The sequence below is a fragment of the Acomys minous genome (assembly GCF_964271855.1).
Source record: "Acomys minous genome assembly, chromosome: 8".
Classification (NCBI taxonomy): Eukaryota; Metazoa; Chordata; class Mammalia; order Rodentia; family Muridae; genus Acomys; species Acomys minous.
In genome coordinates this window covers 116,342,488-116,362,697 of record NC_140489.1, presented here as the reverse complement: position 1 = coordinate 116,362,697, position 20,210 = coordinate 116,342,488, and the positions used below count along the sequence as shown (strand labels likewise).

General features: G+C 45.6%; 1 protein-coding gene across 2 annotated transcripts in view; it reads left to right on the top strand.

The window, feature by feature from the left end:
* The window catches only part of THADA (THADA armadillo repeat containing), a 293,429-nt gene that overhangs the window by 217,430 nt on the left and 55,789 nt on the right, over positions 1-20,210 (top strand). For both annotated transcript variants that reach the window (XM_084791400.1, XM_084791399.1), the window contains one exon: positions 2,635-2,729. In XM_084791400.1, coding sequence (XP_084647526.1) covers positions 2,635-2,729 — 95 coding nt within the window. The remainder of the gene's footprint in view (positions 1-2,634; positions 2,730-20,210) is intronic.

Below are 20,210 nucleotides of genomic sequence, written 5' to 3'. Positions count from 1 at the left end.
AACAGTAACTTAGGGCATTAAGGAGCACCCATTCAAAGCAGCTCATCTGCTTTCCCAGAACATGCCATGTTTTTTATGGTCCAAACAAATCCCTTCCATTTGTTGTCACATTTCAAAATACCCTTTGGTCAACTTTGTCTGAATCTTCCCATCTTACCCTGCTCAAGTTCATGTGTGAAGACCAAGCTCAGTTGGAGGGCACTTGCCTCTCATGCTTGAGATCCTAGATTCAGTCCCCAGTACTGCCTAAAAAGACAAGACAAAATAAAACAACACAGCCACTGACATTCTTATAGTCCCTTGCCATTTCTCCTGTCCGCACTAGTATGTTTTTCCTCTTCATTCCTTGGGTCTTATCTTAGGGTCTCTTTGTTCTCCCTTTATAACTAGGCAGACTCAGAGGCCTAAGGCCTTTTCCCCCCTCTTTTCCCCAGCCCTAGCGAAAAACTCTTGCTGAGCCCTGTGCTAACATCTGGTGGTTCATCGATTCCCCCACCCCCGTCCCAGGGCTGGATGTCTGTGTTCTTACTCTCTTCCCTGAGTCGTCTTTCGGCAGGGTAGACCCCAGCTGTTAAACACTAGTGCAGCTGTGCAAGGAAGAGTAACGACAAGGAACTGTGACTGAGAAACTTGAAGAAAACAAGATAAAGGCTAAAGATGGGCAAGATTGGGAAAGAGAAACAAGGGGGTGGAGTGATGGTTCAGTTAGTTGGCAGAGTGTTTGCCTCCCAAGCCTGAAGACCTGAGTTCAGATCCCAAAGCCCATTGAAAGCCAGCCATGCCAGGGCATGTCCTGGTCCCTATATTGTGGAAGCAGAGCCAGGAGGATCCCTACGACTCGGTAACCAGATGGTCCAGCCGAGGTTCAATGAGTGCCCAGTCTCAAAACATGTGGGAGAGAGTAAGAGGCATGGCTCATGGGTAAAGAATATTGTGCATGCCTGGTGACCAGGGCTCAATCCCCAGAACCCACACAGGGAGAAGGAGAAAACCAACTCTACAGAATTGTCCTGACCTCCTCGTGTGTGCAGAGCATGTACATGAGCAACACACACATTCTGGCAATGTTTTCTTAGGTTTTAAGTAATAGTAAGGGGACCTGGAGAGATGGCAGCCAAGGCTGGGGGCCTGAATTTGATGTCTGGAACCTAGTGGTGGAAGGAAAGAGACAGATTGTCTCTGCTGACACCTACATCACAGAAACATAGTACCTATAAATTAAAACTGAAAGTATAGAAAGTAGTTGAGAAAGATACCTGACGTCAACCTCTGGCCTTTTTATGTACATATATGTGTATTACAGGTGTACACCACCATGCATGGTGATGGTACTTTTTTCATGTTAGAGGATGCCAGCTTAAGGATGCGAGCAGTTCAAAAAGGCAGAAGCACACTATAGGGAACTGGTAATTGCACATATACAAAAGGTGAAACAGGCTAAAACTCCACCAGTCACAACACTAGTGCCATCCCTCGTCTTAGGTTAGAAGTAGAAGAGGACAGGGTTAAGCCCTCCTGAGCTATCTTTACCTGTCAGACCTTGGGTGTCCTTTCCAGTTCACTATGACACCTTGATGCTCCAGTGACTCATAGGGGGACAGTAAGGTCAGTGCCATGTTACAGACCTAGAGCCTGCTCAAGTCACAGAGACGACAAGTGACAAAACCTATGTAGCAGAGCCCACTGTGCCTACTGGTTTTACCCCAGATGCCAGGTCCTTAACACATCAAATCTGGGACTGTCTATTGTCAGTCTGATCTGGGACTCAGGGCCAGGGCTTCTCAAGTACTGTTCACAAAAGAAAGTCTAAGCTGCTTGCTATTTCTGCCAGTCACTAAATGAAGGAAAAAAATCTCACATACTCATCTGTGTGTTGTTCAGAGACTGTTTTCAGTCAGTAGGTGTTGTTTTTCATATGTGAGTGCAGTAGCTTCACCTAAATGTTAAATCACTTAATTTCATAACCAGTGGCTACCATCACCCCACTTTCTCCAGGTAAGAGGAGAATACAAGGTCCTCATTATGCCTGCTCCCTGTTTCAAGTCAGTGGGATAAACATTGAAACCTTAATTTACCTGGAGTGCAGCATAGAGTTTTATCAGCTTGGTCCTCTCGTAGGCTTGAGTAAGAATGGCCCCAAAGGCTCACATATTAGAATGCCTAGTCACCAAGAGTGGCACTATTTGAGGAGGGTTGAACAATTAGGAGACATGGCTTTGTTGGAGTAGGTGTGGCCTTGCTGGAGAAATTGTGTCATTGGGGGTGAGCTTTGAGGTTTTAAAAGGCCATGTTGGATCCAGTGTCTCATACGCTGTACCTGTCTGAGTGCCTCCATGTTCTGTGCATGACCAAAATGAACTAACCCTGAAGCTGTAAGCCAGCCCCAATCACATGCTTTCTCTATAAGAGTTATTGTGGTCATGGTGTCTCTTCACAGCAATGGAACGGTGAATAGGACACGGACTAGTCTCAGCCACAGGCTCATGGCTGATTTTCTTGTCTTGCTACCCACAACAGTCCATCATATTTTATTGTGATATAGCTACCTACACTTTATGACGTGCCAATTAGAAAACACCCATTTTTCTTTTTCCTAAGGCCCAGTCCATTTACTGTCCACTTTTACTTTTCTAGGCAAAATCCATGCTTGGTGACCAGAGCTGTGTGCATTGATATTCTCTTCCTGCTGACTAACTGCCTGGACAGACCTGCGGAAGGCAAGGAGGCAGGTATGACTCACAACTCTACCTTGGAATGCTACAGGGAGAGGCCTGGGCAGCTCTGCAGCACAGTCACCCACAGCTAAATGTGTATGACTGACCAACAGGCTCCATGTGGCACCTTCCTACAAGTCTCAAAGAAATCTACTCTTGTTTGCTTGGAGTTTGACCATTAAATACGTTCTATTTAGTCATCCAGAGGAGTGTGAATTCTACTCAGCTAACCTCTGTGTTTTCAAGACCTTGGCCTTTCACTATTTTATGCTCTTCTTTGAAAATGTCATCATTTTCAGTAATGCTTCATCCTGTTTTATCCTGTAGAGATAGCTGGACTGGCTCATTGATTGGTATTTGAGTCCCTGTTCTTAATCTGCCCTTCACCAGTTTGCGTAAGAGTTCCTCCCTCAGCCTCTGACTTCATACATGTCTCTAGGCCATGTGTGTATCTGATTATAGATTCACATAGAGTTGTTCTGTTCTAATCATGAGTCACAAAGTGAATTAAAGAGAGAAGGGTATCCCATATACATATATGATATGTTCACAGAAAAGGCCTCAGGACGTGCAGGGCGTGACTTCTAGGTCACAGACTGAAGTGGATTTTTACCAATCCAAACTGGAATGCAGGACACTGAGCCTGCAACTGGTTAAAATAAGCCTCTCCTAACTGACTAGGTCTGTCTAAGGAGGCTGCAAGTACAGTGTCAGGTTCTGAGTACAAGCAGACCAGGCCTTTCCTCGGTCGCGTTTAGCTTCTCCATGATTTGTTGCCTTCCAGGAAGTATGCTCAGGCTGTCGAAGTCCAGCTCTGTCCATGTGGAGATGTGTTCCCAAACTCAAACTAAAGCGTTCTGTGTGCGGGGGTTGTATTATTAGCCCGTAGAGCTCCTGTAACCATGCAGAGGTGATCAGAACACAGAACCCTCTGCACATCCATAATTGCTTTATAGGAATCACATCCTGGTTTAGCCAGGCACTGGAGAGGTAGAGACAGGAAGATAAGGAGTTCAAGGCTGGCCTCAGCTACTTGTTGAATTCTAAGCTAGCCTGGCTTATCTTCTGCCAGGAAAAAAATTAATTAAGAATAATATCCTACCTTGTTCCCCTCGTCTCAACATAGTGAATATTGTCCCCCTTATATTCTTTAGTAAATAAAATATAGGTCATTCTAGCTGTAAGGAACCTCTGTGTTACATCCACTTTAGTTTACACTTGAGTTAACTGGGGTCCAGAGATTACAAAAAGAATGTAAACCAGATGCTATCAAACAAGCTGTACTAGACTTTTACCATCCTGTATCTCATCCCTGAATTTCACATCTGTATCTGCAGAGCCTAGCCACTAATCTCTTCCCCAGGATACTGGCAAAGTTGTGTGTTTGAAATCACTGGTCCTGTGGGCTCTATCCATATGGAACCCTGTTCCCAAACTCAAACCACCTTAAAGTGCTTTGCAGGGGCCAAGGGCATAGGAAACTCCCTCACGCAGATGTGCACTGTGTTTAGTCTTGTACAAAAGGGTCAGTCCTTGGATGTTGTAATGTACCATTGCTTCCCCAGCTTCTTCCTTATCCTTTGTTTATTAATTCCTTGAAGGTGGCTTGGAGGTTTCTAATCATTCTGTCTTCCAAACCTTTTTTTGGGACGGAGGGTGTTCAAGACAGTGTTTCTCTGTGATGCTTTGGCTGCCCTGGACTCGCTTTGTAGACCAGGCTAGCCTCAAACTCACAGCCATCTGCCAGCCTCCGCCTCCCAGACTGCTGGGACTACATGTGTGCGCCATGATGTCTGGCTTGTCCTCCAAACTCTTACCATTAATTAGAGCATATGCCCCGATTAAATGTGATCACACAAAGGAAGTTCCAGGACAAGCAGGGCCACACAGAGAAATCCTGTCTTGGGAGGGGGAGACAGTCCGGGAAGAAGAAATGCTTGAATACCTGCTTAGGCTGCTGGAGATCTACCTGGTCACCTAACTAATGTGGCAAAGGTGCTTTTCTTTTCGTGGTATTCAGGAGATGCGCTGATGGCAGAGGCATATTGAGCACAGGTATTAGAAGCTAGTGCTAACTATGCCTCGGACTAAGAGGAAGTGCAAAGGGACTGGAGGAGGCCCTGCAGGGGAGCTTCTTTCTTCTTGGTTTGGGTGCTTTGTAGGTCATAGTCAGATCTAGAAAAGGAACAAAGAAGAGGCGGATATTACCAACAGAGAAGCAATCGGCACCGCCATCAAAGAACTGGGGGGTTTGGAGTTTGGGGTTCAAAGAAAAACAAGTATTACTAGAAGTGAAGCTAGCGAGGCAGAAACAAAGTCACAGAGAGCCCCATAGGCCAAAATCCAAGGAGCCTAGATTTGACTGTATAGGCAAAGAAAGTTACTGCGTGTTATAAGACATGGTAGAATTATGTGGGTTTTAAAACAACATGACCTTTCTTCGTCTGCACTCTTCCTAGATTCTTAGCACCCTTAAGGAGCCAAGTTCTTATAAAAAAAAATACAACTGAAGCTTCTTGAGGTGGTGCACTTTTAATTTCTTCTTTGTTGTTATTTATTTGTGTGTGTTTGTTTATTGTGTTTGTTGTGCATTTGTATCAGTACTCCCATACCAAAGCACAGGAATGGTCAGGACCACTGTGCAGCTTTGGTTCTCTTTTTCCACCATGTGGATTCTGGGAATCAGTTCAGGTTGTCAGGCTTGGTGGAAGTGCCTCTACCTGCTGGCCCATCTTGCCAGTCTGCATGTTCTTTCTGTTGGGGCAGGATCATACTGTGTAGTCTCAGGAAACCTGGAATTGGCTGTGTTGATCAGGCTGAAGTTTAAATCACAGAGATCTGCCTGCCTCTGCCTCCCAAGTGCTGCAATTACATATGAATTTAACAAGTCCAACATTGCTGAAAATTCATCCACTGACTATTAAGGATACTTGGTCATCATGATAACCAAATTTACGTGTGTAGGAAAAGGAAACTGAAAGACCCGGCCAGAGTAAAAGGCAGTCCTGCTAAAAAATAGTTCAGGGGTATGTAATTGTAGGAGACTTCTTCCTTTTACTTCCATTTTACAAATTTTGCACGACAGCTCAGTTACATTCGTGTGTACATACATACATTTTTGTTACATTTTTCTGGAGTTGGTTCTCCTGTCAAGTGGGTTCTGAAGATTGAACTCAGGCTGTCAGGCATGTCAGCGTGCACCTGTACTCACTGAACCATCTTGCCTGTTTGATACATTTACATAGTAAATGTATTTATAAATAGGACTAGTTACCAAAATAAATAAAGCACAAATTTCAGGGAGATTTGTTGGCTTAGGCTTTTGAATGGAAGCGGTCCTGCCCATCCCTCTCATACTTTGTTCTGTTGGTAGCATTAAAAGGCCATTCCTATCTCTGAAATGTCTTAGAACCACCTTGAAGGGCTGGGGCACAGTGGGAAAAACCTGGAAGGAGAAAGGCGAGAAGATCATTAGAAAAGCCTGCAAAAGTGACGTGGATTTTGTGCTTCAAACGTTTATCTTAGTTCTTCTAAATCATTCATGGTTTCCTCACTCATTAATTCCCCTTTAAAAATCCAAATGTTTGGGGTTTTAAAGTGATTTAAGCCCACAAGAACATGTATTCTCTGTCTCCTTCTTTCCCTGTCAGCATTAGCATGCAGCAGTCTCGTGCAGGAAGGAAGATTCGTTTCAGCTGTAGCTGAGAGAAAGGAACCATCTAGAGGTCCCAGAGGCTTAGCCACAGGCCCGTGTAAGGCTGGGCAAAGACAGAACTTTACTTCTTTCTTTCTTTCCTTTTTTTTTTTTTTTTTTTTTGGTTTGTTTTTTTTTTGGTTTTTTTTTTTTTTTTGGTTTTTTGAGACAGAGTCTCTCTGTGTTAGCCCTGGCTGTCCTGGACTCGCTTTGTAGACCAGGCTGGCCTCAACTCAGTGATCTGCCTGCCTCTGCCTCTGAAGTACTAGATTAAAGGTGTGCGCCACCACGCCCGGCCCTACTTCTAATCTTAAATCCAACCTAAGTTATTTGTTCCCAGAGCAGGAAATTTCCAGTGAAATATCTATTTGCTAATATTCTCTGGTACTTGCTAAGTATTTATACCCTTTGCCCTCAGAGATAAACTTTCTGTTTGCCTGTAGACCCACCCCTTAAATTTGCTTTTATTTTTCACAGCTACTGAGTTTATTTACCACATATTTAAATAAATATCATATTAATGTGTTAGACTCCATTTTAAGCTTTGTCTCTTTCTCTCTCTTTCTTTCTTTTTGGTGGGTTTATGAGTGAGTTTTTCTTTTTTAGGTTCCATTTTATGGATTTTGCTGCTGCTGCTGTTCTTTTTAAGACAGGGTCTTATGTTGCCCAGGCTGGCCTCAAGCTTAACATGTACCCAGGGGTGACGTTGGTTTTATGCTGGGCTAGGGACTGAATTTGTCCTCATGCATGCTCCACCACCCAACCCCATTTTACTTTGTACTACCTGGTTGTTTTATACTTACCTGTTGTCTTAGTTAGGGTTTCCATTGCTGTGAAGAGACACCATGACCACAGCAACTCCTGAGGAAAACGTTTACTTGGGGCTGTCTTACAGTTTCAGAGGTTTAGTCCATTATTATCATAGATGGAAGCATGGGAGTGTTCAGGCAGACATGGTGCTGGAGAAGGAGCTGAGAGTTTCTACATTTTTTAAAAAGATTTATTTATTATGCATACAGTGTTCTGGTCTGCACACCAGAAGAGAGCATCAGATCTCATTATAGATGGTTGTGAGTCATCATGTGGTTGCTGGGAATTGAACTCAAACGTTTGGAAGAGCAGACAGTGCTCTTAAGCTCTGAGCCATCTCTCCAGCCTGAGTTCTACATCTTAATCCACAGGCAGCAGGAGAAGACTCTCTTCCACACTGGACAGAGTTTGAGCATAGGAGTCCTCAAAGCCACCCCATGGTGACGCACTTCTTCCAACAAAGCCACACCAACTTCAGCAAGGCCACACCTCCTAATAGTGCCAGTCCCTATGGCCCAAGCATTCAAATACATGAGTCTATGGGGGCCATACCTATCCAAACCACCACATTCCACTCCCTGGCCCTAAAGGCTTATAGCGATAGCATAATGCAAAAATAGATTTAGTTCAACTTCAAAGGTTTCAATAATCTATCAAAGTTCAAAGTCTCGTCTGGGATTCATGTAACCTCTTAACTAGAATCCCCTATAAAATCAATCAAAAAACAGATCACATACTTCCAACATATCATGGCACAGGATATACATTACCAGTACAAAACATAGGGAAGGGAGCACAGTGAGGAAATGCTAGACCAAAGCAAGGCCAGCTGAGCCAACTCTGCATCTCCTTATCTGATCAAAATGCTTTTCTGATCTCTAGCTTCTTTCAGGTTTGTTGACTCTAACACACTTCTTCCTTTTGGGTAGGTTCCACTCCCTGTTAACAGCTTTCCTTAGCAGGTACCCCGTGACTTGGAAATTTCCAACATCTTGGGGTCTCCAAGGCAGTTCGGGCTTCAACTTCACAGCTTCACACAGTGGCCTCTTGGGGCCTTCATGAGAGATACTTCTGCCACATGCCTGGCCTCAGAGGCTTTCCCTAGTGGCAGAGGGAGATTCCATAGCCCCTTTCACACAATAGCCTCTCTGGGCCTTTATGCAGGGACACCCCTGCCTCACACCTGGCCTCAGCAACTTTCCCTAGTCTCAGAAAGAGATTTCTTAACTCTAAGGCCAGAACCGCATGCCTGGAGCTGCCAAGGTCTGCTGTTTGGTAGGGCTGGAACATGGCCCCTTCTTCACCAGCTTTCTGTTGTCAGTGGTTTTCTTCACTGCCTAAGCTTGGGGTTCTGGAACTTGCTCTGTAGATCAGGCTGGCCTTGAACTCAGAGAGCTGTCTGCCTCCATCTCCTGAGTGCTGGGATTAAAGGAGTGTACCAACATTCCTGGACCTAAACTTTTCTCTAATTCCTTTTCTTGGTGGGATCTTGCCCCAAGGTCCCTTAACTCCATTTTTTTTCCCAAGGCAGGGTTTCTCTGTGTAGCCTTGGCTGTCCTGGAACTCACTCTGTAGACGAGGCTGGCCTCAAACTCAGAGATCTACCTACCTCTGTCTCCCAAATTCTGGGATTGAAGGCATGCGCCACCACCTGCCAGTCCATTTTATATCTTTAATCTATTTAACTCCTTGAACACAGGATTTAGCTCTATTCCACTTCCTGAGACTCCTTTAATCCTTGAATATTTTGTAATTTTCCTTGCTCATCTTGCTATAGTTCATCAAAACACTCTTCATAAGAGTGAACCACAGTGAGATGTAATATGAATAAATAAAATATATTTTTTTAAAAAAGAGTGAACCACAAGACAGAGTCTATACTAGGCTGTTTTGAAATTTCCTTTGCCTGTGCATTTAATTTAAATCTCTTCACCTTAGCCTCAGGCAGACTCTTTGGACAAGGGCAAAAAGCAGTCACATTCTTCACCAGAATATCACAAGAATTATCTCTAGGCAACATACCAAAACTCTTCTCCTCTGAAACCTCTTGAGCCAGGCCCCCACAGTTCAAATCACCCTCAGCACCACTGTCTTCCATATTCCTATTAGGGTGGCCCGTGAAGTCCCACTTAAAGCATTCCACTGCTTTCTAAATTCAAAATCCCAAAATCCTGTGCTGCAGCTGCTATATCAGTTTTCACAGTGTCTTTCCTGCCTATGAGCGTGTGAAGCAATCTGAGAGCAGAGCTGGGACTCAAGTGTATTACTAGAAGCAGAGCACTCACCACCCTGGGCAGGACCTGCCCTTTTCCCCTTGAAAATGGCCATATTTAGGGTCACCACACCAGCGTGTCCCAGTAGCCGGCTGCTGGGGACTGTTCTGTGGTTTCTTCCTTAGCTGGGATCTATAGGTCAGATCTCATCACTCTGCCGACTACAATAAACACTCCCTCCCCTGGAATCTTACTTTATAATTGTTACTGTTTTTCTTCTAGATGCTCTAAAAGTCACCAGCTCACAAGTAAATTCAGAACTAACTGGTCTAACTGCCAAGCAGTGTGCTTTTAGAGCAGAGTTGGATAAGAACACAGGCACTCTGTGTTAACTAGGGTGTGTAGTCTAGAAGCTGGGTGATATCAGCCCTCCCTCCAGCCAGCTCGGGTGCTATGGGTGGTCAAGTGGTGAAGTCTGTGCAGCATATTCAATATGCTTAGAACATGAACTTTGTGCATGATGTGAAGAAATACAGTCCATGCTTTTCATGACCTATGAACTCCCTTTACTTGGTTCCTAGGAAATACAGCTGAACAGTTATAGAGAATAAAAATCTTGACAACCTACAAGCACCCGATTTGGTTGTCCATTCTAATTAGCAATCCGAGCAAACTGAGCATCATTTGTACTATCCCTCGGCTGTATGCTTTTAGTCATGCTGCGTGCAGACCTGTCTAGTGTGACACGGGTGGTGTGGTTCTCGTGGCTGGGGTGAGAGGGCAGGAGGAATTGAGAACAGGTTTCAGAGTCTTCTGGGGACTTCAGGTTTCTGACAAGGAAATTGTTGAAGTTTCATCAGCAACAGGTTAGTTTGTTTCCTCTGGACCCTGGGCTCTGATCTGAACTTGCTTATCCCAAAGAACTGTGGCTCCGACATAAGCGGCTAGCTTCCTTCCCCAGCGCTGCGAAGCAGGTGGTATTGCATGAGTAGTTACAGCCGCGCTTGCATTGTTGACTCCGAGTGAGTACTGTGTCCAGAGGCCACTCGAAGAACTGCGGTTTCATGTTGTCTAACTGTAAGAACATGGCAGACGTCCCTGGGGAGTGACTTGCCAATGAGGCTTCCAACTTCTTCAGGATTGTTCTTGCTGTTCAGATTCCCTACATTTGTATATGAATTTTAGATCGGTCTTGTCAATCTATTGCAAGAATGGAAAGAAAAGCTAGCTGGAATTTGGTTGGGATTGCATTAAATTTGTATCAGTTTGAGGATTATTGTCATCATAGCAATAGTATTTTTGGACCCATGAACTGAGGAGGATTTTACATTTATTTAAATCCCCAACCTGGGGGACTCAATTAGCTCAGTTGGTAGATTTCTTCCCTAGCCCCAAATTTGATGCCGAAGACTGATGAAACCGGGCGTGGTGGCCCACATGTATAATCCCTGCACTCATGAGCTAGGGATAGAAGGGTCAGGGGACATCTTCAAGTACATAATGAGTTTGAAGCCATCCTGGGCTACATGACTGTTGACGGTCTGTAGTTTTCAGCTTCCTACCATGTGTGGTTTCAATTACTGATCTTTTGTCCTGCATCCTTTCTGAGCTCATAGGGGTGTGGGGATGGATTCCTTGGGGCTTTCTGTATCCAAGATCATGTCATTTGCAGTAGAAATAATTCTTCATTTTTAGTCTGGATGTCTTGCTTATTCTTGCCTGATATTCCTCTAGCTAGAATCCCTGGAACACCGTTCAAATAGGACTGTTAAGACTAAGCATCCTTGTCCTATTCCTGATCTCAAGCTAAATGATGTTCGCTGTGGGTTTTCATAAATGCCTTTATCAAACTGAACAAGTCTCCTTCTATTTCCAGTGTATTGAATTTTTTAAAAATACTAAAAGGGTGTCAAATCTTGACAAGTGTTTTTTCTGTGTCTGCCAAGCTGATGGTGTCATTTCTCTTTTATTTTGTATTTTGAGACAAAAATCTCACTGGTAGCTTAGGCTGGTCTAGAGCATCTCACATGGTCCAGGCTGGCCTCTCACTCAGTGTTCCTCTGCCTCAGCTGCCCAAGTGCTGGGATTGCACGTGTGAGCTGCCATGTCACACACTCTGAGAGTATGATTTTTATTCTTTATTCTGTTCATTCCCTGCGAACTTTGACTTTTTACATGCTAAGTTAGTATTCCAAAGTTTGTGTAACTTGTTTATGCACAGTTTATCAATAGTTGATGGACACATAGATTGTTTTCTCTGTTTTGAGAATGTCAGAGGTGGAGCCCTGAACATCCGCAAAGAAGTGTTTGCTTAGATGCAACAAAACAAAAACAAAAGAACAAAAAGAATTAAATGCTGCTGGGTGGTGGTGGCCTGCATGCCTTAATTCCCAGTGCTCAGGAAGCAGAAATAGGCAAATCTCTGTAAGTTCAAGGCCAGCCTGGTCCAAGAGCAGGATCCAGGATAGCTAGGGTTACACAGAGAAACCCTGTCCTGCCCCATCCCACCCCCCACCTCCCACCAGCAGCAGTAACAGGAGGAGAGAAGAAAAAGAAGGAAGAGGAGGAGGAGGAGGAGAGGGGAGGGGAGGAGGGAAAACCTTGGGGGTGGAGACTGGAGATATGATGTGGCTCAGAGATTAAAGCACTGGCTGTTCTTCCAAGGGTCCTAAGTTCAATTCAGTAACCACATGGTAGCTCACAACCATCTATAATGAGATCTTGTGCCCTCTTCTGGTGTGCAGGCATACATGTAGGCAAAACACTGTATACATAATAAATAAATCCTTTTTTTTTTTTTTTTTTTTGGGACAGGGTCTCGTCTCTCTGTGTTAGCCTTGGCTGTCCTGAACTTGCTTTGTAGACCAGGCTGGCCTCGAACTCACAGTGAGCCACCGCCTGCCCCTGTCTCTGCCTCCCGAGTGCTGGGATTAAAGGCATGCATCAGCACACCTGGCTGCAGTATTTGCTATCTTTAAGCCAAGTATCTATTCAACATTTTACACAACTCTCCTGTAAATTGGTGTTTGTCTTATCATTGAGCTGTAAGTCTTTTGGTGAGTGTGTGTGTGTGTGTGTGTGTGTGTGTGTGTGTGTGTGTGTGTACACACATGTATGTGCCCTTAGGCACAAGGAGAAGACAGCTTGTGGGAATTAGTTCTTTCCTTCTGCCTTGTGGGTTCTAGGAATCTAACTCCACAAGAAGACCAACAGAATCAACTAGCTTGGGCCCATGGTGGCTCACAGAGTCTGAACCACCAACCAAAGAGCATACATGGATTGTACCTAGGCCCCCTACATATGTATAGCTGGTAGGTAGCTTGGTCTTCATGAGGGTCCCCTAGCAAGTAGAGCAGAAGCTGTCTCTGATATGGACTCTGTTGCCTGCTTTTGGATCACTGTCCCCTAGCTGGGATACCTTGTAGGGCGTCAGTAGAAGAGGATGCTCTTAGTCCTGATGCGACTTGGTATGCCAGGCCAGGTGGGGGGGGGGGGTCCTTTTCTATGAGGATATGGTGGAGAAGGAGGGAGAGGGGGGATGGGAGGGGGGGCCTGCAATTGGGATGTAAAGTGAGTAAATAATGAAGAAAAAGAAGAAGAAAAAAGATCAGGTGGAGATCATTAAAAATGTGAAAACCCAATAAAAAAAATCATAGGATTGTTTCACTCACACTTCCAGAGGTGAAAGAACATGGTGTTGATACCTGCCTGGCACCTGGCGAGGGCTCCTGCTGTATCCTCTATGGCAAAGGACAGCATGTGTTGAGGGCGTCCTGACTCAGGTGCCTCTCCCCTTCTATAAAGCCATTCATTGTCCCTCTGGATCAGGGCCTTAATCGTGTAGCTTCCTCTGATGTCTGTTACCACCCAGTTAAATTTCCACCCTTTTACTGCCTTGTGTGGAGATTACATTTCCCTGTCAGTGTTGGTGGGGACATTCAAGCAGTAACCAGACTTCCTCCCAGGCTCCTGCTGCTTAGCTGGCAGGAGATCTTTAACTCCTCCTGGCCTGCTGGACTACACAGCCCAGCCAGACTCTGCCGGACTGGCCAGCTGGGAGCTCCTCCTTGTGCTCCTCCTTCTGCGCTTTGTCTGCAGTCTAGTGGTGCCGGAGACCTCTTTGGTCTTAGATTCTGTTTTCTAAGGTGTATACTTCAGAGTTCAGGCACAGTCTCCAGACTGTTTTGTCACACTGGCAAGGGACTAAAGTGCTTGGCCCCAGTCCCCCTCAATGGAGTAAGGCACCAGAAGTAGGCCAAGGTACTGAAAGGAGTGTGTTCATCCAGCTGTGGTCCTCAAAGTACTGCATGCCGTCTCCTCTTGCCTGAAGACATCAGAGAAGCCTAAAATCCTTTATGAGGAAAGGGTTAAATCAAAAGGGTAGCAGGCGCTAGGGTATTATGATAGGCAGAGTCCGTCCAGTCTCACCATGTGGGGCAGTTCTCCTCATCTGTGTGGGGAAGTAACTAAGTTTGTATCTGTAGGCCATCCTGTGTTCATCCACAGTCTTTCCTGGCTGGCTCCCTGTGTTGGGCAAAGGCTGGGTGGGATGGAAGTCGGGGAAGAAGTTAAAAATGTTGTTCCCTCCCCGTGCCAGATGCACTCAGCCCGTCTGCACTCTTCTGATTCCCAGGTTAAAAGGGCAGTGCTCATAGTTTCTGGCTTAAGAAGGTGTTTTTCAGATAGTCCACTCAGAAGACATCCCCAGCAGCACATAAGGATCCTCTGCTTAAACATGCCTGCCTCTGAGCTGGCCCTGCAGCACAGGCTTGAAATGCAGGCAAGAGGGTCTGAAGTTCAAGGTCATCCTCAGCTACCTAGTGACTTTCTTGTCAGCCTAAAACGTGGTATTTTGGGGGTTGAGAGGGGAAATCCATGGTCCTGAGAACATACTGACAACCAGAGTATCCTAGTTAGAGTTATTATTGCTTCGATGAAGCACCATGACCAAAAGTAAGTTGGGGAGGAAAGGATTTATTTGTCTTATACTTTAGTCCATCATTGAAGGAAGCCAGGACAGGAACTCAAGCAGGGCAGGAACCTGGAGGCAGGAGCTGACGCAGAGGCCATGGAGGGTGCTGCTTACTGGCTTGCTCAGCTTGCTTTTTTAGGACCACCAGCCTAGGGATTGTACCATCCACAATGCCCCCCCCCCAGTCAATTACTAATTAAGAAAATGCCCGCAGGCTTACCTACAGCCCAGTCATTCAGTCACTCATTCATTTTGGTTTTTTAAGACAGGGTTTCTCTGTGTAGCCTGGCTGTCCTGGACTCACTTTGTAGACCAGGCTGGCCTCAAACTCACACCTCTGCCTCCCCAAGTGTGGAAGCATTTTCTTAGTTGCGGTTCCCTCCTCTCAGAAGACTTTAGCTTGAGTCAAGTTGACATGAAACTATCTAGCACACTGGGGAAAGGGGAATGTCCTCAGGCGGCCATACATGTGATGGGGATCTCTGTGTGCATCTTTGAAGGGTGTCCGAGAACTAGAAACAAAGTCTGGCGAGAAAGAACAGCTCAAGGAAGACCTGTCTCCAGGTCCTCTCCCAGCTTTTTTTCCGTGTCTGTAACTGGAAGGGCCTCTAGGGTCAGGGTTACAGTTTACTGGGAGTGGCAGAGGATTAAACAGAGGAATGGAATTTCCCTTCGATAAGGAGAAGCCAAGAATTAATGAATCAGTTGATTTTGTTGTTGTTGTAGTTCCTATGGTTTCCTGTTCTGTGCAAGTAATCTATTTTTTACTAAGAAATTACATAACATGACATTAACATTCACAGAGTACAAATTATCAGCTGATATTTTTAGACCCAGTTCATCAGCCATTTCAGAGAGGAGCTTCACTTGGCTCAGACTGTAGATATCACTGATCTGAGAGAAGGTGGGGCATGCCGCTGTGCATTGAGACTTTAAAGGATGCCGGGAGAAAGCATAGGACAATTATGTCTGCAAAGTTGGACAGGGGTGTCTTTTGATTTCATGATGCCCTTGGACCCACTGTGTAGTCAAGTGACCTGGAGTTTATGATCGTCATACCTCCCCTCTCCAGTGCTGGGGTGCAGGGGCAGACTACCACAGCCAGTGTGTATGGTGCTGGGACTCCAACTGAGGACGCATACATGGCAGGCAAACCCCCTCCCAATGGAGCCATGTCCCCAGCCAATCTGTAAACTTGTTTTGACCTAGCAGAGTCAGGGAATTCAGAGCCTTTGCAAAATATGAAGGACAGATTCAGTCATGAGGTGCATGGTTGGTTAGAATAAGAGTCTCCGAGGCTCAGTGGCAGACGAGCCCCAAAGTAACACAGTGAGTCTCACTGGGATTCGGTCCTCAGCCTCTCGAGCCTCTGTTCCCTTTGTTGGCCTTTTCTTCTCTGGAGTAGGAGCCTTTCCCGTTTGTGGCTGTGCCTGCTGCTTGTCAGTAGACTGTAACCATCTCTGCCAGCACCAAGAAAATGTCACTCCAGGCCTACACAGGCTTTCCTTCTTGGCCTTTATCTTCTGGACAGCTCAGCACAGGACTGTTGACAGAACTCTAGGAGCTGTAGATGTTTTTGAGCTCCGTGCCTGAGAACCAGATCAAGGGGTTCGCTTCCGAGGGAGCACTCTGTACAAAGGCAGACACCGTTTAGACACCAGAATTCCACTCAGTAGTAGGGCAAAGTGTTGACACTGAGAAGGGCAGATGACTTCAGATGGGCTGAGATAAAGTGCATGTGATTTCTGCCATTCCACAGCATCAGCAGTACCTGGGAATTTGTTAGAAAACATGCTGGCAGTCTTTCTGGATTAAACTAAGGGTAAGCAGCTAAAATTTGAGACATCTAGTCCTCAGTGAGGTTGGACCTTTCTTCTCACTCATTGATTCAGTCAGGCATTCTCATCCTCTCCCTCCCTTCCTCCTGTCCTTCCCTCGCTCACTTCCTCCCCCGCCCCCCAATTAAATATCTTTACATTGTAATCCCATTGGATCCATAATTGTGTGGCAGTGATACCAGCCATGTGTTTTCAGAAAGCCCTTGTTAAAACTAATGTGCATCTTTGATTTGGGTTTTGGGTGTGTGAGGAGGGTGTTCATTTTGGGTGGAGGGCTTGAACCATGCATCATATATATACTAGGTAAACTCTGTGTGTGTGTGTGTGTGTGTGTGTGTGTGTGTGTGTGTGTGTGTGTGTGTCTGTGTGTGTGTCTGTGTCTGTGTGTGTGTGTGTGTGTGTGTGTGTGTGTGTGTGTGTGTGTGTGTGCCTGTGTGTCTGTGTGACTTTTTCACAGAAGCTTTGAGCCAGATGCAGTGGTACACAGCTATAACCCAGCTACTTGAGAAGATAAAGAAAGCGTTTGAGGCCCACCTGGGCAACACCTCTCCGAAGGACATTTTGATAAACATGTTTGAGTAGCTCAGACCTTTTGGTGGTCTACAAGCTAACATGAGCTTTTCCTCTCAAACTTGCTTAAGATGCTGCTGCTGCTGCTAAGTTGTCTGTCTGCAGCTTGGTCAATGTTGGTGTCCCTGACATGACCCATTAAGAATGGCAGATTTGAGCTTGTAAACTGACTTTAGGCACCATTGTTCTGCGTGCAAGGTAATACTGAACTCCCCAGGCTGGGGACTGAAACCTGCTCACATGGTGCACCTGAGCTCAGCAGAGGACACAGAGTCAATGGCTGCTGAGCCACACACAGACGTTCCTCCCTGGGAAATGTATATTCAAGAGAGGTGAGGTTTGCAAATGGACCACCTTCAGGAAGCTTATTCACCTTCCCTGGAGCTGCAGTTCTCCATGCTGGTCCTCCTGGTGATGCTGCACTAGCCTTGATGCAGTGAAACTATAGCAAGATGATGCTATGGCATACTTCTTAAAGGCCAAATTGTTTCCATTTCTTTTAGGTTTAGGGATACAGCTTGGTGGTAATCTGCTTGCCTGGCATGGACAAGACCCCAGGTCCAACTTCCAGAATTAGAAAACTGTTGCTGGGCACTATGTGGTTCCATTTCATCTTCTGTGAAATGGTGTGGGGTCATCTAGTTGTGCTTTGGTGGGCTTATTCTGTAGCTCAGACTGGCCTGGGATTCGGCATAGCCCAGGGTAAACTTGAACTTACTGCAATCCTCCTGCCTTAGCCTCCCAAGAGCTGGGTTGTACATATATGCATAAGCCATCACGGCTGAGAACAGTAGAGTTTGATTCTTTTAGTTGGTTTGGTTTCGTTTGATTCAGTTTGGCTTTTTGATACGGGGCATAACCCGGGATAGCTTTGAATTTCTGGTTCTCCTGCCTCCTCCCAAGCACCGGGATTCCTATAGTACACCACCATACCTGGCTAGTGTTAGCTCTTTAACACTCTTACTTTGCAAAATAAGAATTTGGCATCTGGGCTGGAAAGTGGCTTGATAGTTAAGAGCGCATACTGCTCTTCCAGATGACCTGAGTTTGGTTCCCAGCACCCATATCTGGCAGTTGATTATGCCTGTAACTCCAATTCCATGGGATCTGCTGCCTACTTCTAGCCTCCTCAGGCACAAGCACTCATATACACATACCCAACACACACATTTTAAAATGAACATATATTTTAAAGATTTTATTTATTTATTTATTTATTTATTATGTATACAGTTATCTGCCTGCATGTACACCCACGGGCCAGAAGAGGCCATCAGGTCCCAATATAGATAGTTATGAGTGGCTGCTGGGAATTGAACTCAGGACCTCCGGAAGAGCAGTCAGCGCTCTCAACCTTTGATCCATCTCTCCAGCCCGAACATAACTTTTTTTAATTGGTTAGTTAAAACGTTTACTTCATCACTTGTGACTTGTTTTGTATTTTTAAAACAGTGTCAGTCTCACTGTGTAACCTAGGCTAGCCTTGAATTCAGAGTGATCCCTCTGCTTCAGCTTCAGAGTGCCAGGGTTAGAGGCGGGAGCCACCAGACCCAATAATATTTTCCTGGGTCTTATTTCTCCAGTGACATAATATTTCAGAGGCCATGTCCTTCCATGTGAATCCAGCAATTAAGCCAATATCTTAAAGACTAAAAATGCGCCAGGTGGTGGTAGTGCACATCTTTAGTCCCAGCACCCAGGAGATAGAGGCAGGTGGATCTCTGTGAGTTTGAGTCCAGCCTGGTCTACAGAGCAAGTTCCAGGACAGACAGGGCTACACTGAGAAACCCTGTCTTGGAAGAAAAAAAGACTAGACATGCAGTTTGCTTAGAAGAACAAACAAACGACATCTAGAGATGAACGCAGATAAAATCTGAGACTTACACACTCTTGAGTGACTGAGCAGACCCCACTGGTGGGAACACATAAAGACTTCCCAATAGGGAGGACTGGAAAAGTTCCATGCAAAATGGGATTGCCAGAGCCATCTGAGCCTGGTACAAATACAGTCGGACCCATTAACTCAGGGCTTGATGGTTTCCATGAGACCGTGGCTTCCTGAGGAAGAAGAACCCCAAAGCAATCAAGTTTGAGATGACAAACAGAAAAGTTAGTTTAAAAAGTATTGCCTGCTAGAGAAGGCTGCTAAACTTCAGACCACAGAGCTGTCAGGTTTGCCCTGCTGCCAAAAGGACTCATAAAAACAAAAATATAAGTACCACGTGTTGAAATAGACTTTGAACTGCATTTGCTACCCCAGGACGCATACTCAGTTTGCTGGAGATATTGTTGGGAAGCCACTGTGCTGCAGTAAGTGTGGAGCCACCAGACTGTGACATAGCTGTCAGCCCCATATGCACACCAAAATGACCTGGGTCATTTTAAAACTAGACTGCTAAGACTCACCCAGACATGTGATGAACTGTCCCCTGGACATGCTTTCCTAAAGCTCCCCGATGAATTTCACACGCTCCCTGGGCTGAGAACCACTGTAGGAAAGGAATTCTTTGTTGTCTCTGCAGTTTCGCATATTCAAAAATTGGATACTCTTCCCTTCGGCCTCCTATTCCTCCTAGAGGTCCCTCACTGGATTCTGGAACACAGTGGGGATGGGCGGTTTCTACGGTTTCCACCCATGGGACCTCCATGCAAGCAGAGGCTGGTCTTTTTAATTCACAGTTACATCTGAGGCTTAAAAGAGACCAAGAACAAAACTGTATATAGTGAGCTAGTGTGGAAGGCCCTGGTGCCTGCCTGCCTGCAGCATTTGATAATGTTTGTTCAGTGTTCTCAATTCTTAGTAACACCCTCCTTTGGTGTCTTCCCTAAAGAGAAAATGCACCAGAGTGAATGACCTTCCTTTACCCTACTGGGAAGTACTAAGCCACCATCAGGTTCTCTGCAAACACAGCAAATGCTCCTAATCACCTAGCCGTTATCCACAGCTCCCTGGAAGACATGTTTGAACTTTTCTCAGTAAATCCTATTGCATTCCTTTTGGTCTGCAGTCCCTGCCTACCCAGCAAACCCTGGAGAGAGTTCTCCAGAGTGTGACTCTGCTGGGACACAAAGCAGAATCACCTGTCAGCGTCTTCCCAGACCAGAAATCTGCTTAACGACACCAGCAGAATCCAAACCTGCTAGGATAGTACCATGTATGTGTGCTGCAAGGCTGTGGTTTTCAGAACACCTGCAGCAGCAACACCTGCAGCAGCACCTGGAAGGACTAGCGCTGTGACTTCCTCAGTAAGAACTGAGTCTGTGGCTTGACCAGGCATGATGGCTCACACCTGTTATCCTAGCACTTGGGATGCTGAAACAGGCCAGTTGCCACAAATGTGGCAATCAGGTATACATACCAAGGTCCATGCCAACCAGGGCCTTTTAGGGATAACCCAA